General features: G+C 35.1%; 2 protein-coding genes across 7 annotated transcripts in view; one reads left to right on the forward strand and one right to left on the reverse strand.

Moving 5' to 3' along the window:
- The window catches only part of LOC119636199 (protein kinase 4), a 70,117-nt gene that overhangs the window by 38,680 nt on the left and 4,740 nt on the right, over positions 1-26,697 (reverse strand). For all 6 annotated transcript variants that reach the window (XM_038031428.1, XM_038031425.1, XM_038031423.1 and 3 more), the window contains exon 2: positions 5,617-5,758. In XM_038031428.1, the coding sequence (XP_037887356.1) occupies positions 5,617-5,758 (142 nt within the window). The remainder of the gene's footprint in view (positions 1-5,616; positions 5,759-26,697) is intronic.
- On the forward strand, positions 13,676-15,307 carry LOC119636807 (alanine aminotransferase 1-like). The gene has a single exon (XM_038032446.1). The coding sequence runs from the start codon at positions 13,676-13,678 to the stop codon at positions 15,305-15,307; it is 1,632 nt and encodes a 543-aa protein (XP_037888374.1).

A 26,697-nucleotide genomic window follows, 5' to 3' on the forward strand; every position in this document is an offset into this window, starting at 1 on the left:
AAGTGAAAAATTAATTTGCATTACTTTCCATTTATAACCGCACAAAAATCTGAAGGCAAATGTCAGTACAACTGTGCAGGCTAAAAGCCAATGCAAAGCTGAGTCATATCATTGGAAAAAGAAATTTTTAGCTAAAAAAGTCATTGGAGTATAGTAAATACAATGTTACAAGCAGAAGCCAAATCAAAAATTCTTCAAACGTTATATGCTTTGCGAAGGTTTTTTTTCTTAAGCTCGAAAGTTGAAATGACCTAAACTACCGAACGCGGTAGTGCTTTTCCAACCATGCCAAAATAATAAACAAAAAAAGTATCTCATGTTGAGCCATGAAAATCTTGAAAAAAAAAAAAACGTGACTGCCTATGATTCATTCATTAGTACCTCCTGACTTGCGTAAATTTGTTCTTTTGGATGAAACTATAAAGTTATAATCGTGACTTTATAGATATATGGAGCCAAGACAAGCAGACGGACAGACGGACAGCTAAATCGATTCCTGTCAATTAAGAATAAATTTACTTTGTAAGATATCTGCTGCGCATTTACGAATGTAGAAAACTTTTGATAAATCTAATGCGGTCTCTGCGGAGGATAGAAAATTACTACATCCTCTATCTGTACAGATGGATATAAAAACTATTTGAAATTTTTTAAATTGTAACGCCGCCAGTGAACAAAGCATTGGATGTTTGTCAATTTGTTCATAAATCATAAATAAGCTTCGAGCTGCACAAAGCAATTTGAAATGAATGGCAAGGTAATGCAAGAGCAATGCTCAGGAAACGTTACTTTCGTTACATTTCCCGATAACATTTTTGTCACAGTGATTTTTAAAAAAATCTCTAAAAGTACTATGCGTACAGCTTATACTTTGCCTTCCTTAGATTCGTTGTTATAAGAAAATTTCATAATTTTTCATAAGGGTTTTAAAGACAATTCGTAACTTTTTTCTTAATTTTATAAGTGCCGCCGAAGAACGCGGTTGCAGCAGATTTGTCGCCTCATTGAATTATCCAGCAACGTTCTTCTTAATTACAATCCGACCCTCAGAGTTTGCCCTAATTCGTGTAAGTTGAGGAGGAATTGGAGAGGTATGGAATGGCCGCAGCTGAAATAGATTTCATCCACGAAGAGCAATTTCAAAGATTGACATGATATAGTCGCATTTTCACGAGTGCTAAGTCAAGAAGAACATTAATGTTGAAGAACATGTGCTCATGGGTGACGAAAGTATATCCAACACATCCAAAATCCTTGAATCAGTATAATGTGGATTATGTCCCAGGACAAGCGTTCTGCGTAAGAAATAAGATAATTTTCCGCTAATTGGGTCTTCTAGCAGAACGATTCAGCTTATTCGGTGCTACCGGATGACCCGAAAAAAATAAACAGTTGCACTTGGAGATGTGCAACCTTGAAAAGAGTGGACGACTGAGTGGTAAGATTAAGACCATAAAGCCATACAATATTAAAAAGGAAGACCTAAAACATGAGCCATAAGAAAAATTTCGTATTTACAATACGTTGTACAGTGTCTAAGGTTACGAAAGTTGCTTAAATTAATGAGAATTTTAGTAAACCCAACCACCAAATCAAGTAAACCAAACCGCAAACTGGGAAATAATCGTTTGGAACGCAAAGATTAAATTTTAAATAATAGAGACTAAAATTAAAAAAATCCTATAATTGTTGCTGCCGAACTGCTGATATGTAGTGAACAAAGTAATTATGATATTATAAAGAAAGAAAAGCAAAAGCAAAAAATTTACTTCCTTTGTTTAAAGAACAAAGAAAACTTCATAAAATATCGGATAATATTTGTATCGTACAGAAACGGTGGTGCAAGATTATGTTACGTTCGTGCGCGTGTACGCTATACCGAGAAGGAGTTAAAATAGTCGCGTCTTTTATTTCACCTATCAATTCAACAATCATTTTGTGAATCAGTCTAAACTCATCTGTCTGCCTTGTGTTTTGCGTGCAACGTACGTCGCAAAATTTTTGAGATATTTTGATGAAATTTAGTGCAGCGACATGTTTTGGCTCAACAACGATTGCTACGGAAAATTGTTCGCATCAGATCACTTTTTCGGCCGTTTCCTTATAGCGCCCCATTTTGAAAATTTTGCATATGGATAATTGTACAGTGGGGTAGGGTATTTAACGCTTGCCTGTACCTTAATATAGGATTTTTACTCGTCTTTATATATATACATTTTCACAGGCCAGAATCATTGGCGTCTTGGTTTGATTGAAGTCCAGAATGGCCTACAGAGATATCAGGTGTTTTGCCGTGTACAGACAATATACTTTATAATCGTGTTTAACACGAAGGCGTAAAATTCATTGGTAAATTTGTTTCATTTATAAACTTGTATAGCATGCGTGACTATATATACTATATTTCAATATTTGTTACTTGTTTTATTTGATTAAAAAAATTCGCTCTCTTTTTTTATTTATAAAATGCAAATCGTTTGTATTTCATGAAAGCCAACATAAATAAATAAACAAATAAAAGGAAAAAAAATCTCTTTTTTAAAAGCATACTAACAACATTGGTGCTTCTTCTGACCTACATAGCGGTTAAGCGTACTTTCGAGCACACTTAAACCACTTTTATACTTTACTTCTAGACACTTGGCATGAGGAGTGAATGTACAACTTTTAAAACTTTCGTTTCACTTCAAAGATTATTAGCAACACTCACTTAAACGCATTCTAACCAGAAGACAAAAGTTTTCGTTTTCACAATCAGTTTTGGACTTAGTTTATGAGATTTATTATAGCCATCACACACTCAAACACCAACGAATTACCCGTTTATGTTAATCGGGCCTTTTAAGTGGCAACATCAAGAATCGAAACATAGAAAGCGAATATATTCGTTACAAATCTGAGACAATAAGTCAATTCCCCTTTTCATTAGTTTGTGCGTCGATTGGTAACTGCGTCCATCCTTTTGTCTTTCTGCCAGTATCCATTCCCTTGTTTTCTTCACCACTCATTTGGATTTTAATACGATTGTCTCGTGCCCATCCCATCTGCCTATTCGCCTATTTCAAGGTTCGTCTTTTCTTCCGTCCGGTTCAGTATCTCCAACCAAAATTAGAGCCAGTTTGTCAACTTGCCCTTATGACGGTCTATTGGGTTTTTAATTGAACTGCTAAACAATCATTCAGTAAGGTCTTTCCTCTTACAATTTATTCGAATATCCTTTCCTCCGATAGCTTTAATCTGCTTTTTTCATGCATTTGATGATGTGATTCCATTCGCTTGACTTTCTGTCCTTCTGCTCACTTATCTTTCTTTCCGTCTTTAATTAGTCACTTTGGAACCCCGTTTGCGGGCGTCCCGTCCTTCAGCCGTCCCATATCCTCGACCGTTCCCTTCTTTCCATTTTGCGCATTTTTGTGCTTTACACATTTCAATGGCAGCCCGTTAGTATAAATTTTTCCTCTCTTCGTCCTCTCTCTCGTTTGACTACTTGTCCGTCGGCGTGCCATGTGGTTTGTTCCTCTGATCATACCTCCGTTCGATAGTTCATATTTTTATTAACCTGTTCCACTATCATCGTCTGTTTTACAAGAACAAAAAAACAAACGGTAACTGCAAACTAATGAATACATTTTAATACGTTTCGTTTCAAGTTACTGTTTAAAAAGTACGTGGATTCATTAATGGTGCCATTCTGCGAACTTCTCCAAAAATCCGATCTGCAGATGCAAAAATTAATGGCTAGTAATCAGATAGAAAATTCATAAAAGAGGTTTAATAAAAAATAAGTTTACATTAAGTTCCTCTTTGTGTTGCAAATATCTATACAAGCGTGATATACCCTTACCTCGCAAACCGTCGAGACTGTAAAATATATTTCAAATTATTGCGGCATATTTTGTATTCGAAAAATAAAATTAATGTTTTTAAAAGTACTTTGGATAGCTAAAACAAAATTCGGGCATTTGAAGTGTTTAACGATCTATTTATAAAAATGATGTAATTATTCTGCCGAAAAATCAAAAATCGAATCAGTCACTTGCGTTATTTGCGTAAAAGCAAAATAGGCAAAAAGCCTTTGTACCTTTCATGTTACTCACTTAACGTAGCTGATATGCAAAATTTGTCGTAAAAGTTCTTTTCGTTTCTTATAGTTATTGTTAAGCTTTTTTTGTTCTGGAACTTTTCCCAGCCAATGTTAAGTACATGTTAAATATTATGAGGATTTTCTTTTAACTACTGATTATTAACATAACAATGCTCTTTATTCGGTCGTTTCACTTGACGTATACGTGATATTATTCATCAATATCAATTATACAGTTGATCACACACTGTCTACCTTTCTCTTTCTCGCCACTTTTATAAGCTGAGTTATAATAATCATTAATAATGTTTATGAAAATGTTTCATTAAAAAAATTTCTAGAATAGTTTGTGGTTTTTTTTTAAGGAAGAGGCGTAATATATGAGTGAAGATACTCGCGTACGCACGCACTCTATAAACATAATTTTCTTGATTGTTTTTATATTACTTGATATTGTTCGTAAGTATTCTTCGACGTTACGATTAAATTATTTTATTACAAAAAGTTTTTTTTTTTTATTATTATTATTATTTTAAGCAAAGCGTAACACGCACGTTATGAACGTTAACCGTGTAAAGACGTTTATAAACCAACAAATGTTAATGCCTGTGGTTTGATTCAACGATTACTTTGTTCGAGTACTTATGATTGTCGTTGGCCGGAAAAGCACAAGAAAAGAATGAAAAAGAGAAATTCTATACTAAATTGATTGACTAAATGTATGTATATAAATACCCAACCGTCAAGTCATCAGCCAATAGACCAAACATTCGAATATATATGTATGGAAAAAGCATACATCTACATACAAATGGAAATTGAAAATAAAAACCTTAGTATTTGTGATAGATTGAATATGAAACTAAACCAAAAAAAAAAAAAAAAATCGATAAACCAAAATGTATAAATATATATATGCGCACAGGAACTATATGAACATGTACATAAAAACAATATTACTAATAAAATAATAATAAATTCCCAAGGGGAAAAATGTTAAACTAATCAAAACATAGGCGCACGGTAAGTGGGGAAAAAATGACAACGATGAGGCTAGAAAGCAGAGAGCGTTGAATTTGACTTATTTCCGATAAAACCGTTTCCACTTTGCTTCTTGTCTCTATCTATCCAACTTATATTGGAACAACATGTGGTTTAGTTTTTGGTAAACCCTTATAAAATAATCAACAAAATTTCCTGATTTAGGTTACAATCAAAACGATTTTTGTGTGCTTGTGCTCATAAGTGAGGTGTGGATCTGTGTACATGCATACTATTCATATATGATATTTTTCCAAAATTGTACAGGCAATAAACTCTTTTTAGCTTTTTGCGTTGATAACGTAATAAGCGGCAAACAGAGTCACAAAATTTTGCTTAAGTGAACTTTTGACAGTAAATACATACACAATCGATTGTTGTGAATTTTATTTAACCGACAAGTTAATATCATTTTACAGTTACGAGAGGCCTCAATAATGCTTTTGTTTTTGTTATTATTATTGTATTTTTATTATTGTTGTAATACTTACCTGTCATCTGTAGGCTTATAGGTGACAATGTATTTCTCTACAGGATGTACGTTTAAATCAATCATGGTCTGCCAAGCCACACGCACAGTAGTTGGTGTTAAAAATGTAATTGTAATATTTTCGGGCGTTGCGGGTATAGTACCTGAAATAAAATAAATAGTTAAAAAAGAAACGGAGAAAGGAAAAAAAAAACAAAAGAACGCTTCACAGTAGCGTTTAGCCGAAAAAATGTGGTTAAGTGGGGGGAAACTCGTACATCAGAACTGGGTCAATGAAAAAATGTCGTTATCGAAAGACAACATAAACAGAAAAAAAGTAAGAAGACAGAAAACCAAAAAAACCGATAATAATAAATGCCATCACTTACCTACAGAAAGGTTAACGAAAGAGTGTGTAAAGCGTTTATATTTTGTCAAAAAAGTATCGGGAGTTTCCTTTTTTCTCAATTTCAATTTGATGGTCGAAATCAATGAAATTCTTTAAAAGAAGTTTATTCCCTGTAAAATACATACCTTTAGTAGGCAACATGCAAGAAAAAGATCGAAGAAAATTTGCCTCACTTTAGTCGGCTCACGCTCTGACGTCTTGAGATGTAAAAACTGAGAGGAAAATCGACGAAAATATTTGGGACAAATTTGTTAGCCAATACTCAACGAGAATTGGCTTCACTTTGGTCGGCTTCGTCGATAAATCCTATAGTGCCGATGAATCGCCATTACAGCTTGAGAGCAGGTAAGTTAAGTTGGGATACAGTTGACGATTTTCTCATCAAGCAGGTAGCTGCAAGCGTCTTTGCGCTTGTATGAAATCATTTTTCTTGCATTTCTTGATTAATAATTGAAAAGCCGACTTTGCTTATTCCTTATGTAATGGCTCTAAGTACATTTTTCTTTTCGTAACACTTGAATTGCCGTCGCATTGGAGGATAGTTGGCCCTACTGAGTCCGTAAACTAAAGTTCGAATAACAATTTCAAATCAATCGAAAAAAGCTTTTTAACGAAATTTTCATTGGAATATGTCAAAAATTTGAAAAAAGTTTAATTTTTTGTCAAACATTTTCAAAAGGAAAAAACCGTCTTTGTTAATCTTCTTAATCGATTGCAGCGACAACAAACTGGGCGTCTTGCAGTAGAATAATTTTTATCAAGCAGGTGGCGCTTACGAGATAATTTCGTGCTCGTAAATTCAGGCAACGCTTAGCTTATATGCGGTCTATCCATGGTCTATCTCCAAGTAAGAGTTTTTCAAATAATCAGAATATTGATGTTGTGTGTCTCAGTACATCCGACCTAAGTAATAGACTTCTCTGAATCTTTTCAAAAGAGAAAAGTTTTCAATTTTTACTTTTTTAAGTTCACTCCTTCGAAAAATTTTGATACAAGAGAAACTTTGCAAAGAAATGCGAGCTTTTACAAGAATTTTTCAAAATAAAATAAAATTCTTTCAACATTTTAAGAGAGCGTCCAAATGAAGTTCAATACAACAAATTAAACAGTAATTTCCTCTATAGACTAAAGTGGGTAAAGAAAATTTGCAGATCAACTTTTTAATCATGACCCGCCAAGCTGGACACTCTAGTCTTTTGCGCAATACCTTTGAAAATCATCTTGTATGAGTTATTATATAAGCCTTGGTTGTTTTTGAACCACACTACTTATTCTGTTGCCAACGAGGACGAAGCAAAGCATGTCAAACCAATTCAATTTTTTGTGCCGATATTGCTGGAAAGCAGCTGCCATGTAAATGGATGGACGAGTATGCTTGGCTTGTTTCGGAATCTAATGAAAAATATATATAATTATAGAGCTTGAAAAGTCAGGTGCCTATCGAGCGCCCATCTCAGCTGGCGCGTGCAACAAGTCATCACGAGGTGAATCCTTCACAAACTATTTACAGAAACTATAACTTTCTTAATCGTTTTCAATTATTGCCTGCAACAAGTATTCTTGCACCTCATTCTTTGATGGCTCTTGTAAATGTTTATAGCAAGTTTGAATCGTTCTACATTCATTCATTAAATATGGCAAGCGTGTCATCCATCATCTGCCATCAACTAAAAGTCTCAACTTTATTGCGTAATTTTGCGTACTTCTTGGATACAAATGATGAAAGATTATCATTTGCCTTTGAGGTATAAAGAGATGTACATGTTTTTTGTAAGGCTTAAATGGTTCTTTGCTTTAGTTTATAAAACCGGAACGGCTGCTTTTTAGACTGCACACATCTTGCAGGGATTTATCATCAGCATTGTGTGCGGATGAGCGCACCACTTACAAAGGCATAATATACATCATGCACTGGTTACAACAGTTGATGCAAAATCATTCCCTGTATCGAGTTAAGCCTGGTTGTCGCAAATCGCCGAGATATTCTAAAAAAATTTATCATACTAGCATGTACACTATTTGTTCACAATGTTCGACAATCGTCTTTAATCGTTTTAAGTCGTTATTTCTAGCCAAGTTAGTGACCGATTAAGCAAATATGGATCAAAGATTGTTTAAAATAGATCCACTAGCCCATAACCCTATCCATCCATATACACCGTGGTGGTACGAGGACATATTGAGTTTGTGTAACACCCGGAATATAAGCCAATCTTTTATTATACTGAGCGATTAAGAAAGTTATTTTAAGCTTCGTCTGTCCGTCTGTCTGCCTTATTCTTGTTTTCAACTTGCAGTTCGAGGACCAACGCTGTTGAAAATGATTCGAACCGGATCACTTTTTCGATCACTTCTCATGTAACGCCTTGAACTTGAAAATCTTTATGTCAATAATTGTATTAAACAAAATGATGTAAGGTACTCAGTGGTCCTCCATAACACTTTTACTTGTTCGTTTACACTTTCTTAAAACTGAAAAGGTAAGAAAAATAGCTGAACCGTAGTGCACTATCATCTTCCAATGAAGAATGTCATGAGAAGGGGATTGGAACACAATACATTTTACTCGGTGTTCATTAAGATTTTATTAACATTTCTTTTAAAGAATGCCACTTAAATTAATAGTTCTCATAAAAGAAAAAATCTTTCACTCTTACCGGATAAAAGAGATATAAACTTACTCCCACAAGAGAATTGTTACGTTGTTCGCTTCAACTATGAAAACAACATATGGAAAATGATTCAATCTTTTAAATAAAAACAAAATTCAGACCAGTTTGCGTATCACATAAAATGCTTTTTGTGCATAGCTGCTGCATAAATTGAAAGCACTAAACGAAGACGCAAGACAGACAGACGTAAGCAAAGCATTGAAAATTGTTCATTTTTGAGATTTTCAGACTAGCAGAATACGGGTTTGAACACTGGACGGTCAAGGCAAGGTTTTATGCCCAACAAGGTAGGATGAGTAAGCAGCAACACGAGCACGGCGGCGTACATTTACGCTTAAAGTGAAAGCACACGCAACACGACAGCAAAAACACAATTTTAACGTTTTAACATATTATATATTCTTGTAGTCAAATATAGGCAATAGTTGCCCCTCATGCCTTTTATGGTTTACACCTGTTTAAAATAGCATGTATATCCATTAAGTGATTGTGGCTATTAAAACTAAAAGTGTTTAGTGGTAGTCTAAGTAAATGTTACGTAAAAACTTTCGTTTTTGCGGGCAGGGCTTCTGTCGAAAGTCATGAAACGGATGTGTACATATTAACAAAAAAAAAAAAAAAAAGAAAAGAAAACCAAAAATAAAACAATTGAAACAAACAAGAAAGTTACACACGCTTTGCGTCGAATCCTTGATACGCATCGTCTCGAACCAATACTTTTTAGTTACAAAATGTTTTTGCAAGACATGTAAGTGTCAAGGGGAAAATTGGATTATTTTTATGTTGCTCTAGTATTTGTGCAAGTTTTTAGATTAATGTCTTCTGTAGACGTCCAAGCTATAAAGGTTGGCTTGCGTGGTGTTCGTATCGTTTTCACCGAGCTTTAGGATAATTTTTTCTAGGAATTTCATGTAAGTTTCGTTGCAGGCAGCTAAGGTTTCACATACCGAATTGAAGGTGCCAAGACGTGGTGGGAAGGCATATAGACAAGCAGCGAAACGGATAACGAAACGTACGATGCAGAATCGCATATCAAGCGTTTTCACCTTCTTTTTTTGCGTCCTATATGACAGGGTTTCGGGTGCTGCAAATGATAGACTATATGTTACTTAGCACATAGCTATCTCTCGACGACGCGTTTAAATATTGTCGCACCGCATTCCATATATGAGTGTTATTGCTGTCGTTGTTGCCTCCCTGTGCGCACATGTTTTACAAGCAATTGAAAACATTTAGCATTGACGCAGTAAATTATTAAAATGAACGACAACATTGACATTTCTTGTGTTGTTATTACACATAGTTAATGTTGTTGTTATGTTATTATTATTACTTTTTTTTTGTTGTGCCTTATAGAATACTTTCCCGCTTTTATTACGATATAAACATACAAATAAAAGCTTTTCATGTTAGGTAAGTTTTGTCTATCAGAAGTTATTTAAGTTCGCTTTCTATTGAATCGAAGCACACTCAGCAACACCGAGAGCAATTATCGTTAGTCGCTTTTCTTGTTAGAACAAATGGTTCAAGTTCGTGCTTTGCAGTGGTTATTGTTATTTATTGTGTTTGTTCTTTTTTTTTTTTTTTCATAATATTCGCACATTGAAAGCGGTATGTTTATCTTGTTGGATTGTTTACAACTCAGATTTAAAAAAGCTTAGTGTGACATTTTTAGACGATCTAAAAACGTTTATATCTCTACTCGACTGTAGACTTTTGGAATCGCCAGTAAAAATTTTGGAAATATTTCCTTCGATTTGTACCGTACGTTAAGATTAGAAAAGGAAATTAAAAAATGCTCCCATAACAAGCTAAAAATTTCAAAAATATTAGAAAAACCAAATCGCCAGCAAAAAAAATTTGAAAATTTCGAAGCCATTTTAGCTTTTTTCGCTTAAAATTTCCTTTACCCTAAAAATTTTAAGACTACAATTTATTTTAAACTCAAAATCCATCATATCAGACCCATCGTTTGTTGCACCTAAACCTATATTTACTTCATTTATTTATAATATGCTAAGTTTTCTGTCAGCCTGCCCGTCTTGTTTTCTTGTGTTAAACCTACAGGCCGCAATTGTTGAATTATTTTGACAAAATTCTGTACGCCGACATGTTTTCTCATAAGAACAAACGCTCTCGGACTATACGTTTGACATCTTTCCATATGACACCTTATCTTGAAGACTCGTTATATGACTAACAACATTAAGCGAAGTGGTGTGGGATATTTCATGATGGGCCGTGTCTCCGCTATAGAGTTTCTATGCGCTTTAAATTAAAATTTTCACAAGTAAAGACTTTTCTTAATTGAAAATTTTTTTAAGTCAAAATATTTCAAATTGAAATTTCTAAATTATAATTATTTTATACCCACCACTGTAAGAGGCGGGCATGCCTATTTTGTGTTTTTCCGGCGGAAATTTTCCAAATTTACTGTGGAAAAAATCACCAATGCCACACAAAGTCACAAGCGATTAAATGACCTTTTTTCCCCTTTCTTGAGGGTTTATACCTATTTATCATAACGCAAAGAAGAGAGAGTGTTTAAAATTATTTTGTATATTCCGCAAATAAAGATATATTTTATGCCTGAAAGTGGGCGAATTCGAAAATGAATATGATAGACAATGCGACCTTGTGGGTTTATTTTTTCTTAAAAATACCAGCGATCTGGTCCCCCGCCAAGTGTAAGTTCTTTAGTGGTTTTAAATTAACCTTTGTTTAACTTAAATTTTTTCCAATGAAGCTTTTTCTTAACACGAAAGTCTTCTCATATTAGAATTTAAATATTTTTTCAAATTAATATTTTGATAAATTTATATTTTGGTGAATTTGTAATTGACTAAGTTAATAATTACTCAAATTAAAATGTTTTTCGGATAAAATTTTTTTTGTATTAAAGTTTTTAATATCAAAGTTTTCGACTAAAAATTTTTAATAATTAATTTTTAAAAAATTTTTTGAATAAATATATTTTCAAGCAAATTAACATTTTACAAATGAGAACAATTTTATATTTTATTTTATATTTATATTCCAATGCTTTCCAAAAGTTTCGATAGAAGCCATATGTAGAATTTGTGAAAAGTGACTTTAATCACTCTAAACATGTAATCAGGAACGTACTTTTAACCCAAAAGGGCATGGCTGATAAAGTTGTTGGGTAATAATGTTGTTTTTAGGTTTTAACATTCCTAAATTTCTCTGATACAAAGTCGCCCCTTGGGCTACAGGTAAGGGTTTCTTAAAAGCGAGAGTAAATGTTGTATGTGTCATTACATTCGGTTTAAGCCAACCACAGTTTTTTTTTATTTTTTAAACAAGAAGTTTTTTCTTCATTGTCTTTACCCGAAAAATATGACGGAGTATTTCATGTTTAAAAAGTTAAGGTCAAATGCTTGTGTTTCTGTAATGTTTTCGCTATCCTATAACACCGTACACTGCCAGCAAATGAATCAATGCAAATCAGTGTAAAAATATTCATACATTTTAAGTTTATTTGCTTTACCTTTCTTCTAACCATATGCATTTTTTTTATACTGAATAATTTCAACGTAAGCATATAAATTTGATTAGTAAGCAATTTCTGGTTGAGATTGCTTCTTAATTACTCTTTAGCTGATTCCAATAGCTAAGTGAATTCCCGATGCCACGAAATCCTTTAAATTCAATAAAGGATAGGTAATAAGTAACTGAAGGTGTAAAAAACCGAAAAGACATTTGTGGCTTAACACCATTTAAATAAGCCCCGGCGACCATGGAATTTCATAAAAAACCGTTACCACAAACCGCTTAATTTTCATACAGTTGCATTTTTGTCTCCTCTCATATCAGAGATGTTAAATATTGTTTTGTTAATATATAGGTCATAAGTAAAATATTATTAAATTTGTAGTTTGTACATGAAATCTCGTACGATAGCAAACAGTTTCCGGCGAAATAAATAAATAAATAAATATATATATCAAAAATGCCTCAATGGAATGTTTTCGTGCTTCATACGCATTTAGGTTGTTGTTGCATTGTTACAGTGAATAACTCAAATGACATGGATTTTCAGCCAAGCTGCCAAGGATGACCATTCTAGTATTTTGTACTTAAATTCTTTCGTTTTTATCCATGGCCAACACACTTGACCTTTTTTTACTTTGCAGGCCGGAACGTTTTCCTTAAATTTGTTTTATCCGCGAAAAGGGCTCCACATGAGAAGCGGTCGAAAATATGTCTCGATCCAAACCACTTTCAGTAGCGTTCCTCCTTGAAATATCAAAAATGTGTGAATGAATGTACGTTGAACACAAGAAAACCTGGACAGATATCAGGCGGGCAGCTTAGGTTGAACATTAAAGTGCTTCTGAATGAACAGGTATAATAAGACATGGGTCTATCTTTCTGGGTGTTGTATCACAAGTAATGTAGGGTACAAATAATTCTTTATATGGAAAGTAGTCGACAAATTGGTCTGGTCTGACCGGACGATTCACAATGGCGTCCGTCCGTTTAGGGTAAAACAGATCGGTGAAGTGAATTTCATCAAAATCCCCCAAAAAGTAGGGAGTATAGGCTGAACGTGACGGATAGACGAATGTCGCATCCATCTGCACGAATTTAATATACTTTTATACTGCAAGCGCTGTGGGGTACCGAAGCTATAAAGTTTTTTATTATTGTTACATCAGTAGGCCGATTGAAATCATTTCAAAATTGTGACAAATGCTTGCATTATTTAAAGTTTTTTAATTTTAGTCTATTTTCTATTTATATAGAACGCGTACATTTCTCAACTGAGTCTGTAAAATTTTCTTAAAAAATTTTACGTGCAAGAGTTAATCGAACATTTGCGCTTATATTATGAAATTTGACATATTGCAGTTGAAATTCTGTGTAAAAACATAAAAAGAAAAAAAAGCAATAAAATAAAAAGTCTTCAATTCTCGTCTACTAGAATATTATCGTGCAAAATGCAAACAATTCGTATTTTATTAAGGAATTTCAAACCAATGCATAAAGCTGTCGTTGGATGCAGTAAGACGGCAACATCATCCGTTTTTAAGGACAACGCAATCCGACGTTCGTGTTCATTGTTTACTGTTAGCAGGAAAAATCGAGAAATCGCAACACCGAAAAACGTCACATCGTTTAATATATGTAGACAAATTGGTGCAACGAAAATTAGTCCATTGGCTGTCCAGGAGCAGCCGAAATTCCTGCAATTGAGTAATATTAACCCGAATTTCGTGGAGATGGAATACGCAGTGCGAGGTCCGCTAGTTGTGCGCGCTGGCGAAATTGAAGAGGAAATGAAACATGGTGCCATCAAACCGTTCGATTATGTTATACGCGCTAATATTGGCGATTGCCAGGCTATGGGACAAAAGCCGAATACTTTCTTAAGACAACTATTGAATTTAACGTTTTGTCCAGACTTACTTGATTGCGCCGAGTATCCGGACGACGTTAAGGATCGCGCCGAGGAAATTTTAGAAGCTTGCCAGGGTGGATCAGTTGGCTCATATACGGACTCCGCTGGTTTGGAAGTAGTGCGACGTCAAGTCGCCAATTATATAGAGAGACGTGATTGTATAAACTGCGATTGGCGTAACGTGTATTTAACGGATGGTGCTACGTCGGGCATCAAAAGAATACTATCGTTGCTAAATTGCGAAGTGAATGGGAAAAAACCTGGCGTTATGGTGCCGATACCACAATACCCACTCTATTCAGCCACCATAGCTGAATATGGCATGGAAAAGATTGGTTATTATTTAGAAGAAGAGACAGGATGGAGTTTAAATCCGCAAGAACTAAATCGTGCCATCAATGAATCTAGCAAGAACAGCGTACCCCGTGTTATTGTTGTTATCAACCCTGGCAATCCAACTGGCCAAGTATTAACGCGTAATAATATTGAAGAAATTATTAAGTTTGCCTACAACAACAAACTCTTGATTATGGCCGACGAAGTATATCAGCCTAACATTTACGACAAAAAGTCTCAGTTCTTTTCATTTAAGAAAGTTGTGCACGATTTGGGACATCCCTACAATGGCATGGAACTAGTTAGCTTTATGTCCGCTTCGAAAGGTTTCCTGGGCGAATGCGGTGTGCGTGGCGGGTATTACGAAATTATCAACGTTTGTCCCGATGTGAAGGCTATGTTATGGAAATCAATTACCGCCTCGTTATGCAGTACAACAGCAGGTCAAGTGGCTATTAGCGCCCTAGTAAATCCTCCTGATGAGTCTGAACCTTCATACGAGCAATATGTGAATGAACGTGACGATGTTCTGGCATCTTTAAAAGCAAGGGCTGAGATAATATACGAGATCTTTAGTAAATTCGAAGGCGTTCACGTAAAGCCCATACAGGGTGCGATGTATGTTTTCCCGAAAATCGAAATTCCTCCCAAGGCTGCGGCCGCCGCCAAAGCAAAAAATATGCCAGGTGACACGTTTTACGCCGCGGAACTCTTAGAAAATACAGGCGTTTGCATTGTACCGGGAAGTGGTTTCGGTCAAAAGCCATTTACTAGTCATTTTCGCAGTACAATTCTACCCCAGATACCACTTTTAAAAGAAATGATGAATAGGTTTAAAAAATTTCACACTGACTTTATGAAAAAGTACAAGTAACCTTCGAATACATTCGCTGCTCTATAGTCGTAGTGTTGTTAGTTTCGATATATTATCTGTTTAAATATATGATGTGATCCAATATAATGAAACTAATTCATACTAGAAAGTAGGCGTAAAAGTATGGATATATTTTTGTTACAGAAACCATCGGACGAGTGGATAGAATCAAATCGTAAAATCGTTTTGGAAGTCGCTCTATTGCTGTGCTCCTGGATATTATCTGAATCTGAATGATTAGCGCTGTAAGTAATGGTAACAGCGATTATAATAGTATTTGTGACATTAACAGGCCTAACACAGCTAATGGTAGACGTAATACTAATCGCAATAGCAATAGTAACAACTGTAGTAGAGTAGCCGTTGATAATAGCAGTGGTAGCAGTAGCAGTAGTAGCGGTGGTCGTAATATTAACCGTACTAGGGGTAGCAGTCGCGGCACTAGTAGCACCCCTTAATATAAATGTTATAGCAACAGCAATTTAAATAATAGTAGTAGCTGCGATAGTAATCGCGATAACAACGCTTGTAGATTTTTTAGCGGAATCAATAATAAAAAAATGGTCGCTATATAGTTTACAATAGGAGAGCTAATAGCAGTACAAGCAACAGTGGTCCTTGAAAAAGATTTTGTGAAAACGTTACCGTCGGGTAATACATCAAAACTTGCACATAATTTTTATGCAAAGGCGTATTTTCACGCAAGCTCGCATATTGGAAGATGCCTAAAACCGTATAAGACGTGATCCAGTGTATTATTTTTTGTTTAGTTTCCGTTATGGAAAAGTACAAAGTATATTTTCCATGTGCGGACGTGCTTTCAGCTATAATCCTTTTATGGGTGAGGGTCGAAAAATAGACCTATGTGATCCAAACTCGATATGGTTAACTTGTTTGCTAAATTGCTACGACGGACCAATTGACCTAATAAAGTATTGAAAATTAAGGCTTCTTCCGCAAAGTTTACTAATCCGAGAAATCTTATATGGAATGGAGTCGAAGAAATAGATGCATGTAATTCAAAATTGATTCACTTAACTTTTGCTATCAAATTGCTATCGTGAACGAATTTCCATCGTGAAGCAGTAACAATTAGGTCTTTTTCGCTTATAACGGATTACATTTCCTTGGAATCCTTATATGCGTTTGTATCCAAAAAATAAACCTAAGTCCAAACTCGATAAGGTCGATTTGTTTCTCAATTTCGTATTAGGAACCAGTTTTCACTACGGAATATTGAACATTAGACTTTTTTACCATACAAAGGTTCAGTTTTCGCAGCTGCTGAATAAAATCCTTCGCGCCAATTAAGAATGCCGCAATACAATTACTCAACGTACGTTATTTGCGTAAAAAGTCGAAAAAATGGACCAATCCGAACTATTTTTAATAGCGTTCGTCTTTTTGCCAAAGCACATCGGTGTGCCAAATTTCATTGAAGTTTGTCAAAGATTACGACATTTACACGGACAGACGTCAGGCGGACAGACACACGGGTAGAGGGATCTGGACATTACATATTTACACGCTGGATCAGAGGTGGTGTAGGACGTTCTGTCTTTTGACAGGTTCCATGCTTGAAAAAAAAAACGGAGCCACTTCTTTTCCTAATTATGTTCTAAATGGCAGGTATACAATATTCGTTTAAAAGTGGACATACCTCTCTTTTTCATTTAATTCAATTTATTATTAGCATTAAAATTTCTACATGAGTTAAGTTTGCTAATTGGTTTTTAATGTTTGTTTTATTAGTTAATTAAATAAAAACAAAAACTGACTTGAATATGAGAATTAAAATAAATTACATAGAATTAATTTTTTTTTTTGTGTGTCAAATCGAGGGAACTTTCAAAGCCAAAGAGAGAAAGATACGTATATGTTAGGAGATATGTGTGAAAATTACAAAAAAGCCAAAAATTCGCTTATAACAGAATGTGCACATAATTAGTTGTGTTTGTAACTTATTGGCCAAATCGATTAAATCAATAAAGCAAAAAGTTAGGAAGGATGATAGAATATAGTGGAGTATTCCTCGGAATTTTTACACTCAAATTAGAGAGACATCTCTTTCTTTTTACAACAAGTAAAGTTTATGCAATAGGAGGACATCTTAGGAATAACTTGGAGTATTTATCTCCTTGGTGCAGGAAAGAAGGGCAAGTTCAATCTTTACTTATTTAGAACATAGAAAGCTGTTGTTAGACAAATCTCTTATCAAAGGTTTTTTATTACGATCGTTAGTGTCGTTGTTAAGGCGGTTAGATGAATGCATCAGCAATATAATTTTACATCAAATTTCCCCAAATTTTTTAATTTTTTTTCCTCGCTATCATTTCTTAAAAATATTATTGATTTTTAACTATCAAGTTTAAATATTATAATCTCAGCCTAATGGAGACAGTTTCTTTCAATAATATACAGCAGTTCTTAGTTAACTTATTGGACACTCCATAATTTTGGTTTTCCAGTTAATGGCAACATTTTTCATAGGAATTGTAAAAGAAAAAATCGTAAAGACCCCTTTGCTACTTTTTATATCCACCATCGAACGATGAGAGGATATTTATTTTGTCAAAACGTTTACACCACTTAGAAGTACATATACTCTTGATTGGTATCAAATTCTAAACCGATCTAAGCTTGTCCGTTTGCGCGTCCGTCTGTCTCTGCAATGGCTGCTCTTGCAAGCACGTTTATATTGAATTTGAACCAAATCGGTCAAAGGACACGACTACAGTACAACATAACCTGAGACCAACTCTCTTTTTAAAAGTAAAAGAAATTTAGTTTTTTGCACTTTAATTATAAACCAAAACAAAGGCTGCTGTGTTCAAAAAGTAACACCAATTTGATTTTGTCTTTTTTTAAATCTATTCAATTGTCCAAACCTATTTTGCAGCCTTCAAAGTAATCCACCTCTCCTTATGCCAACGTTTTTCCCAATCCTCGAAACAGTTGTTATGTCCAATTTCCGATTTAGGAAATAGGTGGTAGTCAGATGAAGGCGCTGGTTGTGGAAGACTCCTGATTGAGTTTTAAAAACACAGCCTCGAAGTAGCAAAGTCATGCAAAAACCAAGAGTTGTCTTTCCACAATTCCGGTCTCTTTTTGCGGACAGCCGCAAAAACGAAACATAAATATAATCCTTATTAACAGCTTGCGGCCTCGATTTTTGAGCGACTTCAGTGCCGTTTTTTCCATCTTAGCCCAGTTTTTGCACGACATTCGCTCAGTTGGTCGAATGTTAAAATGTTAAAAATTTGAATCTTGTTTTTGCGTGGTGGCCACGCCTACTCAGCTTTATGGAATATTAAGATTTCATTTTTTTTCTCCAAGTACCTGTCTCCAATACCAAGAACAAAGTGTCAGTGACCATAGAAAGAAAGTCTACGTTTTATTGATCAGTATTAAGCGGTGATGGATATAAAAGACTCGGTCGCGGCCATATGTAACTTACTAAAGTGTTCTATGTTAACGCCCTTTTTGCAATATCGCTCAATATAGTTTATGTCAATTATCAAACGGTAAGCGAATATTGGGAACGTTTTCCCATCTTTGATTTGACAAAAGCAAGATTCCTGTCATTAGCGAAGTATTCTATTTTTAACTAAACAATATTTTAAGGTTTTTTTTGCCGTTTGTTCTTAATTCATTAAATTTTTTCGTTCTCGAATGCAAACCTTTGCCAGGAGTGATGAAGTTTCCTCGCAACATTTTTCAGTGTTGGAATTCAAATCGATTTATGGAAATGGCTATGTCTTTAAAACATAACTAATAAAAAAATACTTTTTCAGCGCTTTGTCATATAATTTTAAAAATATTTTAGATGGTTCTGCCCAGAATACGCATCGTCTCCAATGTCGTGTAATTCTTCGTGGAGGTGTTTATCTCGTTCCCTGCTTTCGACTTCGTATGGTCCTCACGGACCTACTTGGACCTTCTCAGGTCTTCTTCGCGTTAGAACGCAAAGTCTGATACACAAAATCTTTGAAGATTTTTGGCAAAGTCGCCAAATACACTTGGCCATTTGCTCGCCAAATACAAACTATGTGTCGAGAATGTCGCTAAACTGCATACTGTTACGTACATACAAAAAGAAACAGTTCGCCATGCAAGACATAAGGCAAGCAATTTGCAAGAGACCTCATTGTTTTTAATTTGAAATACGTACACAGATATTATCAAAGCAAGCTGCTATCTAACTCATTTGTTTGTCGATAGTTCCACTAAGCGTTCATTTCCACTGCTCTTTTTCTCGTTGCCTTTGCATATCAGCGCATTAACTTTTTGAGTTCCTACGCCGGCTACTTGTTGACATTGTCGTTAAACAAGTAAGAAAACTACGTTCGGGTGCGACCGAATCTTTTTTGCCCATCACACTTGTCGTCTGCAAGCCCTTCTGTTCGAGTACACTGGTGAGACAAAACGAATCCTCCACGTTATTGGGTCTACCATGTACATTTTAGAATTAACATGTTTTTAAGCAGATAATATATTTTCACGTGAGCAATTTACAAAAAATAACAACCTCTTGTTTATTTTATGAGTAATCAACAGACAATATCAAAAAAGGTAAAAAAATCATTTATAACGTCGTGTAGGCGTGTCCTACTTTCCCCATTATTGTATACGTGCTGCAGGACTACCCATAGAATATGCGTACAAATTAGTGTCGTTGCGTTTTGTTGCCAGATGTATAAAAATTTTTGTCACTGCCTTACCCTCCTACCTTAGTAACTTACTTTAGCAAAATATTATCCGCTGTTAGCCAGGATTTTGTCTGACAGAATATGAGTTCTTTCTCGAAAAAAAGCAAAAATAGTTTGCCTATTCACGAAACAACACCGTTGTAAAAATAGAGTTTTTGAAAACGTCATAATTCACGGCCTTAAAAAAGTGATAATCAGAGGAAGGAGGAGCAGAAGCAGAGAAAATTACTGGCTGAGTCGCACAGACCTCTTCGATATTTTTAACGTTTGCATGTTAAAATTGCGCTCGCATCTGCTTTGACGCTCGGCTTAGTTGTCAACAGCGTTTCTTAGCGCGATGGTCTTGTTTTCATATACAAATACAAACTACGAGGTTAGATCCGAGCGTATGTAGCTTTGTTATTTTTTTGGACTTTTCGATCGCTAACGCATTTTTTAATTTGAGTTTTCACAAGTTATCTGTGTTTCTATCCCAATGAACATCGGTTGCTTCAATTCAAAATGCTTCACGTGTCTCGCGTGTTGTTGGTAAATAATCCCGGTTACTTAAGGCTTACATAATTGCATCGCGCACACTTCGACGCGACCTCATGTATTATGGCATGAAGGCTAAGTTGGCATGAAGACAGGTCAATATTATTAAATATACATAACCTATCCCCCTATTTCTAAAATCCCCACAAGAACTCGTAGCTCTCTTACGTTCTTCTTGTGTTGAAATAAAAATTTGAAATTAGTCAATTTGGCCTATGAACGAATAATTTTATATTCAATGCGCAAATAAATTTTGCCATTTAATAGTTTTAATCCCTATTAAGAGCGCAATATTTGAATTGAATCAAGTACTTCGAGAGTAATTTTTAAAAAGAATTAAAAATTCAAATTAATCTCTATTCGACAAGTGAACCATTGAATCTAAAGTAAAATACAAAACAGATTATAATGCTCTTTGAAAGAGGAAATTTAAAGCAAAATAATTTTCATAGAAATTCTCATAAATTCAAAATGATACATAAAAACTGTTGAGTTTTATTTCTATTTTAGAATTAAAATATATTATTAAGTTATTATTGAAACTAACAGTTGGATGATATAATGTGCATATATATATATATGTGTAATTATATAAACACATTTGCTTGTACGTATCATTACACTTCAGTGTCATACCGAGCAAAGATATTTTAATTAAAATTTTAATAGTTATGAAATTACAGTTAAACGCTCGTAAATATACAAAATGCATTCTGAATTCACATTAAATGCGCTCTGCTCAGTCAAGTCGAATTTAAAAGACAATGCTGCGTTGCATATACGTATCTATGAAGTTGATGTACGCACGCATTATAAATTTAATTATATTTGACATCAGCTATATGATAATGTGAACTTGGATATGACAAATGTTTATCAAACAAGCTATTAACTTTGAATCGCTTTATGAAATTCGAGAATATTTTGAATCGAATTTGCGTCGTTACCATCTTACTTCTCACTTCGTCCTGTTCGCCTTTTTAAATTAATCACACAAACGACATGTATGCCGCCCGCATACGTAACGTGGTCGGGAGGTCAGAAAGAATGGGGAAAAGAGGAGGAAATGGTCGAAACCTAGTGGATATGTGCTTAAGCGGAAAGTGCTACGGATTTACCGCACACTCACCAGAGCTAGGATTACTTAAAGTCAAATCGCACTGGGCATTAAACTGACGAAAGCCGGCTTGGTAATGACGACTCTTGTCTATGCCACCAAGCGGCAGGCGCGCAAATAGTCATTATATCTTGCGGTCAGGATGAATTTTTGCCCACCGCTTTGAAGCAGCACATAGAAATTGCAAAATATTTTCGTAAATGAACGCCCTTCACTTAGTCAACGGGGAACATTTTTAAACTAACCTTTGATTTCAGATCAAGTTAAGTACTGACGCTATTTCGACGCCTATGTTGATACTTCCCACAGTCTGTAAGCAATGGACTTCTATTCGTGGCATGCGTTTGTGTAGACTGGCCACGCATCTTTTTTCACTGCAATTTTTGGCAGTCTTAAAAAAAAGCGTCTATCGATCTTTTATATTATTATACATATATTAGCTATATCTATCTCCCTATGTAGGCTTGGTGGAGTGATAGATCATTCTTTCTTTCACAATCAGTGTTAAATTATTTATTTCAACTTTTGTGAACTGGTGCTCTTTAGCAATACAGTCAGACAAACAGACACATAGATAAACACACACACACACGCACACACGTATATATATATATATATATATATTTACGTTTTTTTAATGCGCGTCCGTTTAATACGCGGGTGTGCCACGTCGCCAAGTATTACGCCTTTATCGTCACATGGACCGATAAGCGATCATTTTTAAAGGGACCAGGGGGTTTATGATAATCAGTTTTTATTTTATGCGACACCTTACGTTTATTTCTTTGGGTGTTACAAAGGCAAGTAAAAATCTAATATAGCTGAATTCTTTGGTAGTGGGCATGCAAATTTATAAAGAAATCAAAAAAAAAACGTAATGACTGAAATACAAACATTAAAATGATAAAAACTATAGAATAAATGTCTTTTAATACATACACACACGTGAGAATATTCAAAAAGATATAAAGAGCGAAAGGCTAGATTTAGCCTGTGTACGATTTTTTAACCCCCATCTATTAATTCATGGACGACTTTCAATTGCAATATTTAGCAAAGAAACCGTTACTTTCTAGACATGCCGCGTCAAAAGCAGAAAAAAAGAAATATTTAAAAAGACGACATCCTCTAGAGCCATTCTGATTAGCATAAATACTTTGAAAAAAGGTAAAACAAGGCTTCAAGCGAAGGACATGAAACCGTTGTAGAAACGCCCTATAGCCATGATGTCTACCGATGAAGACCATGTAAAGAATGTCAAGGAGTCGAAAAATAAAAACAAATTTGAGAACAACTTTCTGAATCGATTTATGCTTGTCAATCTTTCTGTCCGTCTTGTCGTCTTATGTTCAACCGACAGGTCGCAAATTTTTTAGATATATTGATGAAATTTGGTACCTTGACATGGCTTGGCCCAAGGATGGACGTTCTTGAACACCGTTCAGATCCGAATATTTTTTCTGCCACTTCCCATAATAATTGAAGGCTTATATAGGGAATTTAAGGGTAGACCTTGGCCGACTGTAGTCTTTGTACTTGTTTTTGTTTATTTTTTGAATTTTAAAATAAATTAATTTAAAAAAAAGTTTTGAGAATTTTTACCGTTGTTTTTTTTTAAGCAATTTATCCTAACATCTCTATCTAGTATTGCATTAGAATTGCGTTAAAAGGCAAAGGTCGTTTGCTTTGTCGTTTAGAATGAACAGCTAAGAATTATAAAACGTTTGCTTTTTAGTCTTTAACTTGACGCTTTCTGTAGCTAATCATACCTGTTAAGAATGTATTAAAACGTTTTGTTATTCTTATTTGCACTTGGCTTGGGGAAACAACGTAGAACGCGACAGAGAAAAAAAAACACTGTAACGTTAAACATCATTTGCTTTAACATGCCCATTAAATCCTTTCTTTTTAATCATTCAAAATATAAATTTACCCTGGCTACGTGTGCTTACACTTTCGACCGTCGAATAGGCGTTCGTCCTTATTCGCCCACTCTTCGCTGTTTTAAAGAACACCCACATAATATTAACATGTAAATTAGCATATGGTAAATATATGACGTTTCCCACGCATTGTGCATATGCATGATATTCGTTCTTTTTTTTATAATATAAAAACTATTGTTTGCTTGAACGCATACAAAGTCTTATACAGACACTTTAAAGATACGCATCCATATACATTCGTATATGTATATAGATGTATAACCTTGGAAGAGATAAAATGAATCTTTAGTTCTCTTTTTCCTTGTATAGTTGGTGTGCAAACTGAAAATGCATGAAACATTAAATGCGCTGAAAACCATGGATTGTAACCCAAACCGACCAAAGAAATAATTGTAATGCATTTATGATTGGCGGTTCGCAAAGGTGAATTTGAAGGACGTGGATAATAATAATGAGAGAAAACGAAATGTATAAACAGCACATGGCTATGCCGAGAGATTAACCAGCTTCTTTTTTCTTTGCTTTTCTTTAAGCAATGACCCGTGTCAGCGTATGGTGGTAGAAGAATGGATAACCATTACTCCTGACACTATTCATTTCATGTAGATTCAAATGCTTTAAAGCACAAGATTTTGTGCAGTTTCAAATGCCTCTATTTATATTTATGGGATAAATCTCATGCCGATATCGCACAATAAGCTTTTTCACAACCAAAGACGAGACTTTATCTATTATTGTAGACATCGAAGAGATCAAGTTTATTACGATTACAGGCAAAGGCCATCGAATTCCTTTATACTCCGCAAAATTGTTTCCGATTAGTCGTGGAAGGATGAAAACACTCATTAGGTAGCAAGCACGGTTATGAGCGGTAAATTTTAAAGACTCAGAATTCTAGATGATTTTCTGGACTATCTTCAGGCAGCTAAGGCTGCATACGGACATTTGGAGGTGCATACAGACGTATTTGCGTTATCTTAAGCCATTAAGGAGACCGGGAGTTGTAAAATATAGGAACTGTTCAGTGCTTTACCTTCTTGGATGTCATTAGCCTTGCCTTTCTTAAGCCATATAACGGTGTTCATGTTTTTTATTTCCTTGCTGTGAGCTAACCTGCTTACTTTGTGCTGCGCATTTGCTATGCTGTTTCATAGTTGGTGTATTCTAACGCCTTGGTGCTGTTGTTGGTTAGAGTCTTCTGTCTTGCTTGTATCAAGAAAGTATCCGTTCTTGGTAATAAAGAAAGCTTAACTTGTTAGAGTCAGCTCACTGAAACTCTCTGCACTAGAAATTGCGGACACTCCCAAATAGAAGCACCATCAACATGCAACATTATCGTCGGTAGATCGCCTAGTCTACGTTCAGGTCTTCGTGCCGCATTTATTCTTCATCCGCCTTTACGATTCATTAGCAGGACTGGGCCAACAAATTAGATTCCGAACTTTTCGCGTTCTTTTTTTTGCAAAAAGAACTCGACGTATACGAGGCTCCTAATGCGTATTATGTGTACACTTCAATAAAAAGAGGCGTCGTGAAAACGGAATCCTATCAAAGCAACCACCCGATGTAAGTTCTTTAAAAGTTTCTTCTCACCCTGATAAATTGTCTTATTGAATGAGACTAACTTATTAGCTCTTTTTAAGCTAGCACGGTGGCAGACATTGCGAGCCTAAATTGATAGAGAGTGCCACAATTCATTTTATCAGTTTCCGATTCTGAATTAATTTACGCACATACTATGGTCAGGCGAGGTCATTTTGCCTTCATTTATTTTCGGGTAAGATATCAAAAACTATAGCTTGCTGCCATGTAATGGCACTCTTTTGATGGAAGTCCTTATATGGGAGTGCGCGCAAAACGTAAGCTAATTTAGCAAAAAATTTCAAAAGGCAGATCTACTTGGCCCAAATTCGATACGGTTAGTTTCCACGTCAGATTACTGCTATTAATTCAAAATTAAAAAAACAAAGAAGATCTTTGAAAAACTGACCAATCCGACCTAAATATTCCACATCAGTTTAATAGGCTGACACACATCCATTGGTGTACGCGCATTTCCTGTCCATTTCTATCTCTAGCCATATCAGCCTGCCACACCTACACAGAGCGGCGCCTGTGTGATATGCCCGTAATATATAGTCCAGGTTTTGGATAAAAGACATCCGTGCAATAATTGGTGGAGAAAAGGAGGACAATTTATATACCTGCCGCAAAAAGTTTCCAATGGCCGGAGATTGCTCACCGCTTTTTAGGATCTCTCACAAAGGAATTCATTTGTGCAAAACCAGTTTGGTTTATCGGACGATGGATAAACTAAGAGTTCTAATTGCTTGCACCATGATTTCTGACTGATGACCCTGTTTATAAGCTCTGGCTTGGACTGTGGGTCTGGACTTTGTAACCTGATTTTTGTAATTTTGGACTTGGACTTCTTGGCTTGGCTTAGTTTTAAACTTAAACTTTGCTTTGTGTACTTAACTTAGTTTTACTTTAGTTCGGACTTCCAGTCTCCTATCATACGCCGTTAATGGCTTTCCGACTGCGGCTGTCCGTAACGATAGCTTAAACAAGCTGTCAGACGGACTTAACTGCATTGACCCGACAATTAAAAATTAAGGTCTCTTAAAGTTTGGACGGTCAAAATCGGGCGTAGTCGAGTGAGATGCAGCAGTTCCATTATCTCTTCCGTTCCGACTTTCGGTAAGCTCTTCTTTAAGTCGTATCTCCCTTTTAGACGCAACTTAACGGCGTATTCTAATCGCAATGTATTTACATCTATATAACCATTTTCCTCACTCTTAAAGGAAATCTATAAACATATAGTAATTGTTATGCGATATTTTTTTGGTACTCATCGCAAGCTTGAATAACAAAGTTGTACAATTTTGACTTACTGTGCTGCAAGATACGTAAAATCTGTTTATTACACGTAATCTTATCGCATGGATTACATTACAAACTTTCATTTCCTAAGGTTTTCCTTTCTCCTTTTTTTAATTTTATAATTATTTCCGCCGCGTCGAAAAGCAAAACAAGTATAAATTATTTCAAGAAATGCAAATTTTAGTACTTGCACCTAACAAA

This window comes from Glossina fuscipes, unplaced genomic scaffold (genome assembly GCF_014805625.2).
Source record: "Glossina fuscipes isolate IAEA_lab_2018 unplaced genomic scaffold, Yale_Gfus_2 28, whole genome shotgun sequence".
Classification (NCBI taxonomy): Eukaryota; Metazoa; Arthropoda; class Insecta; order Diptera; family Glossinidae; genus Glossina; species Glossina fuscipes.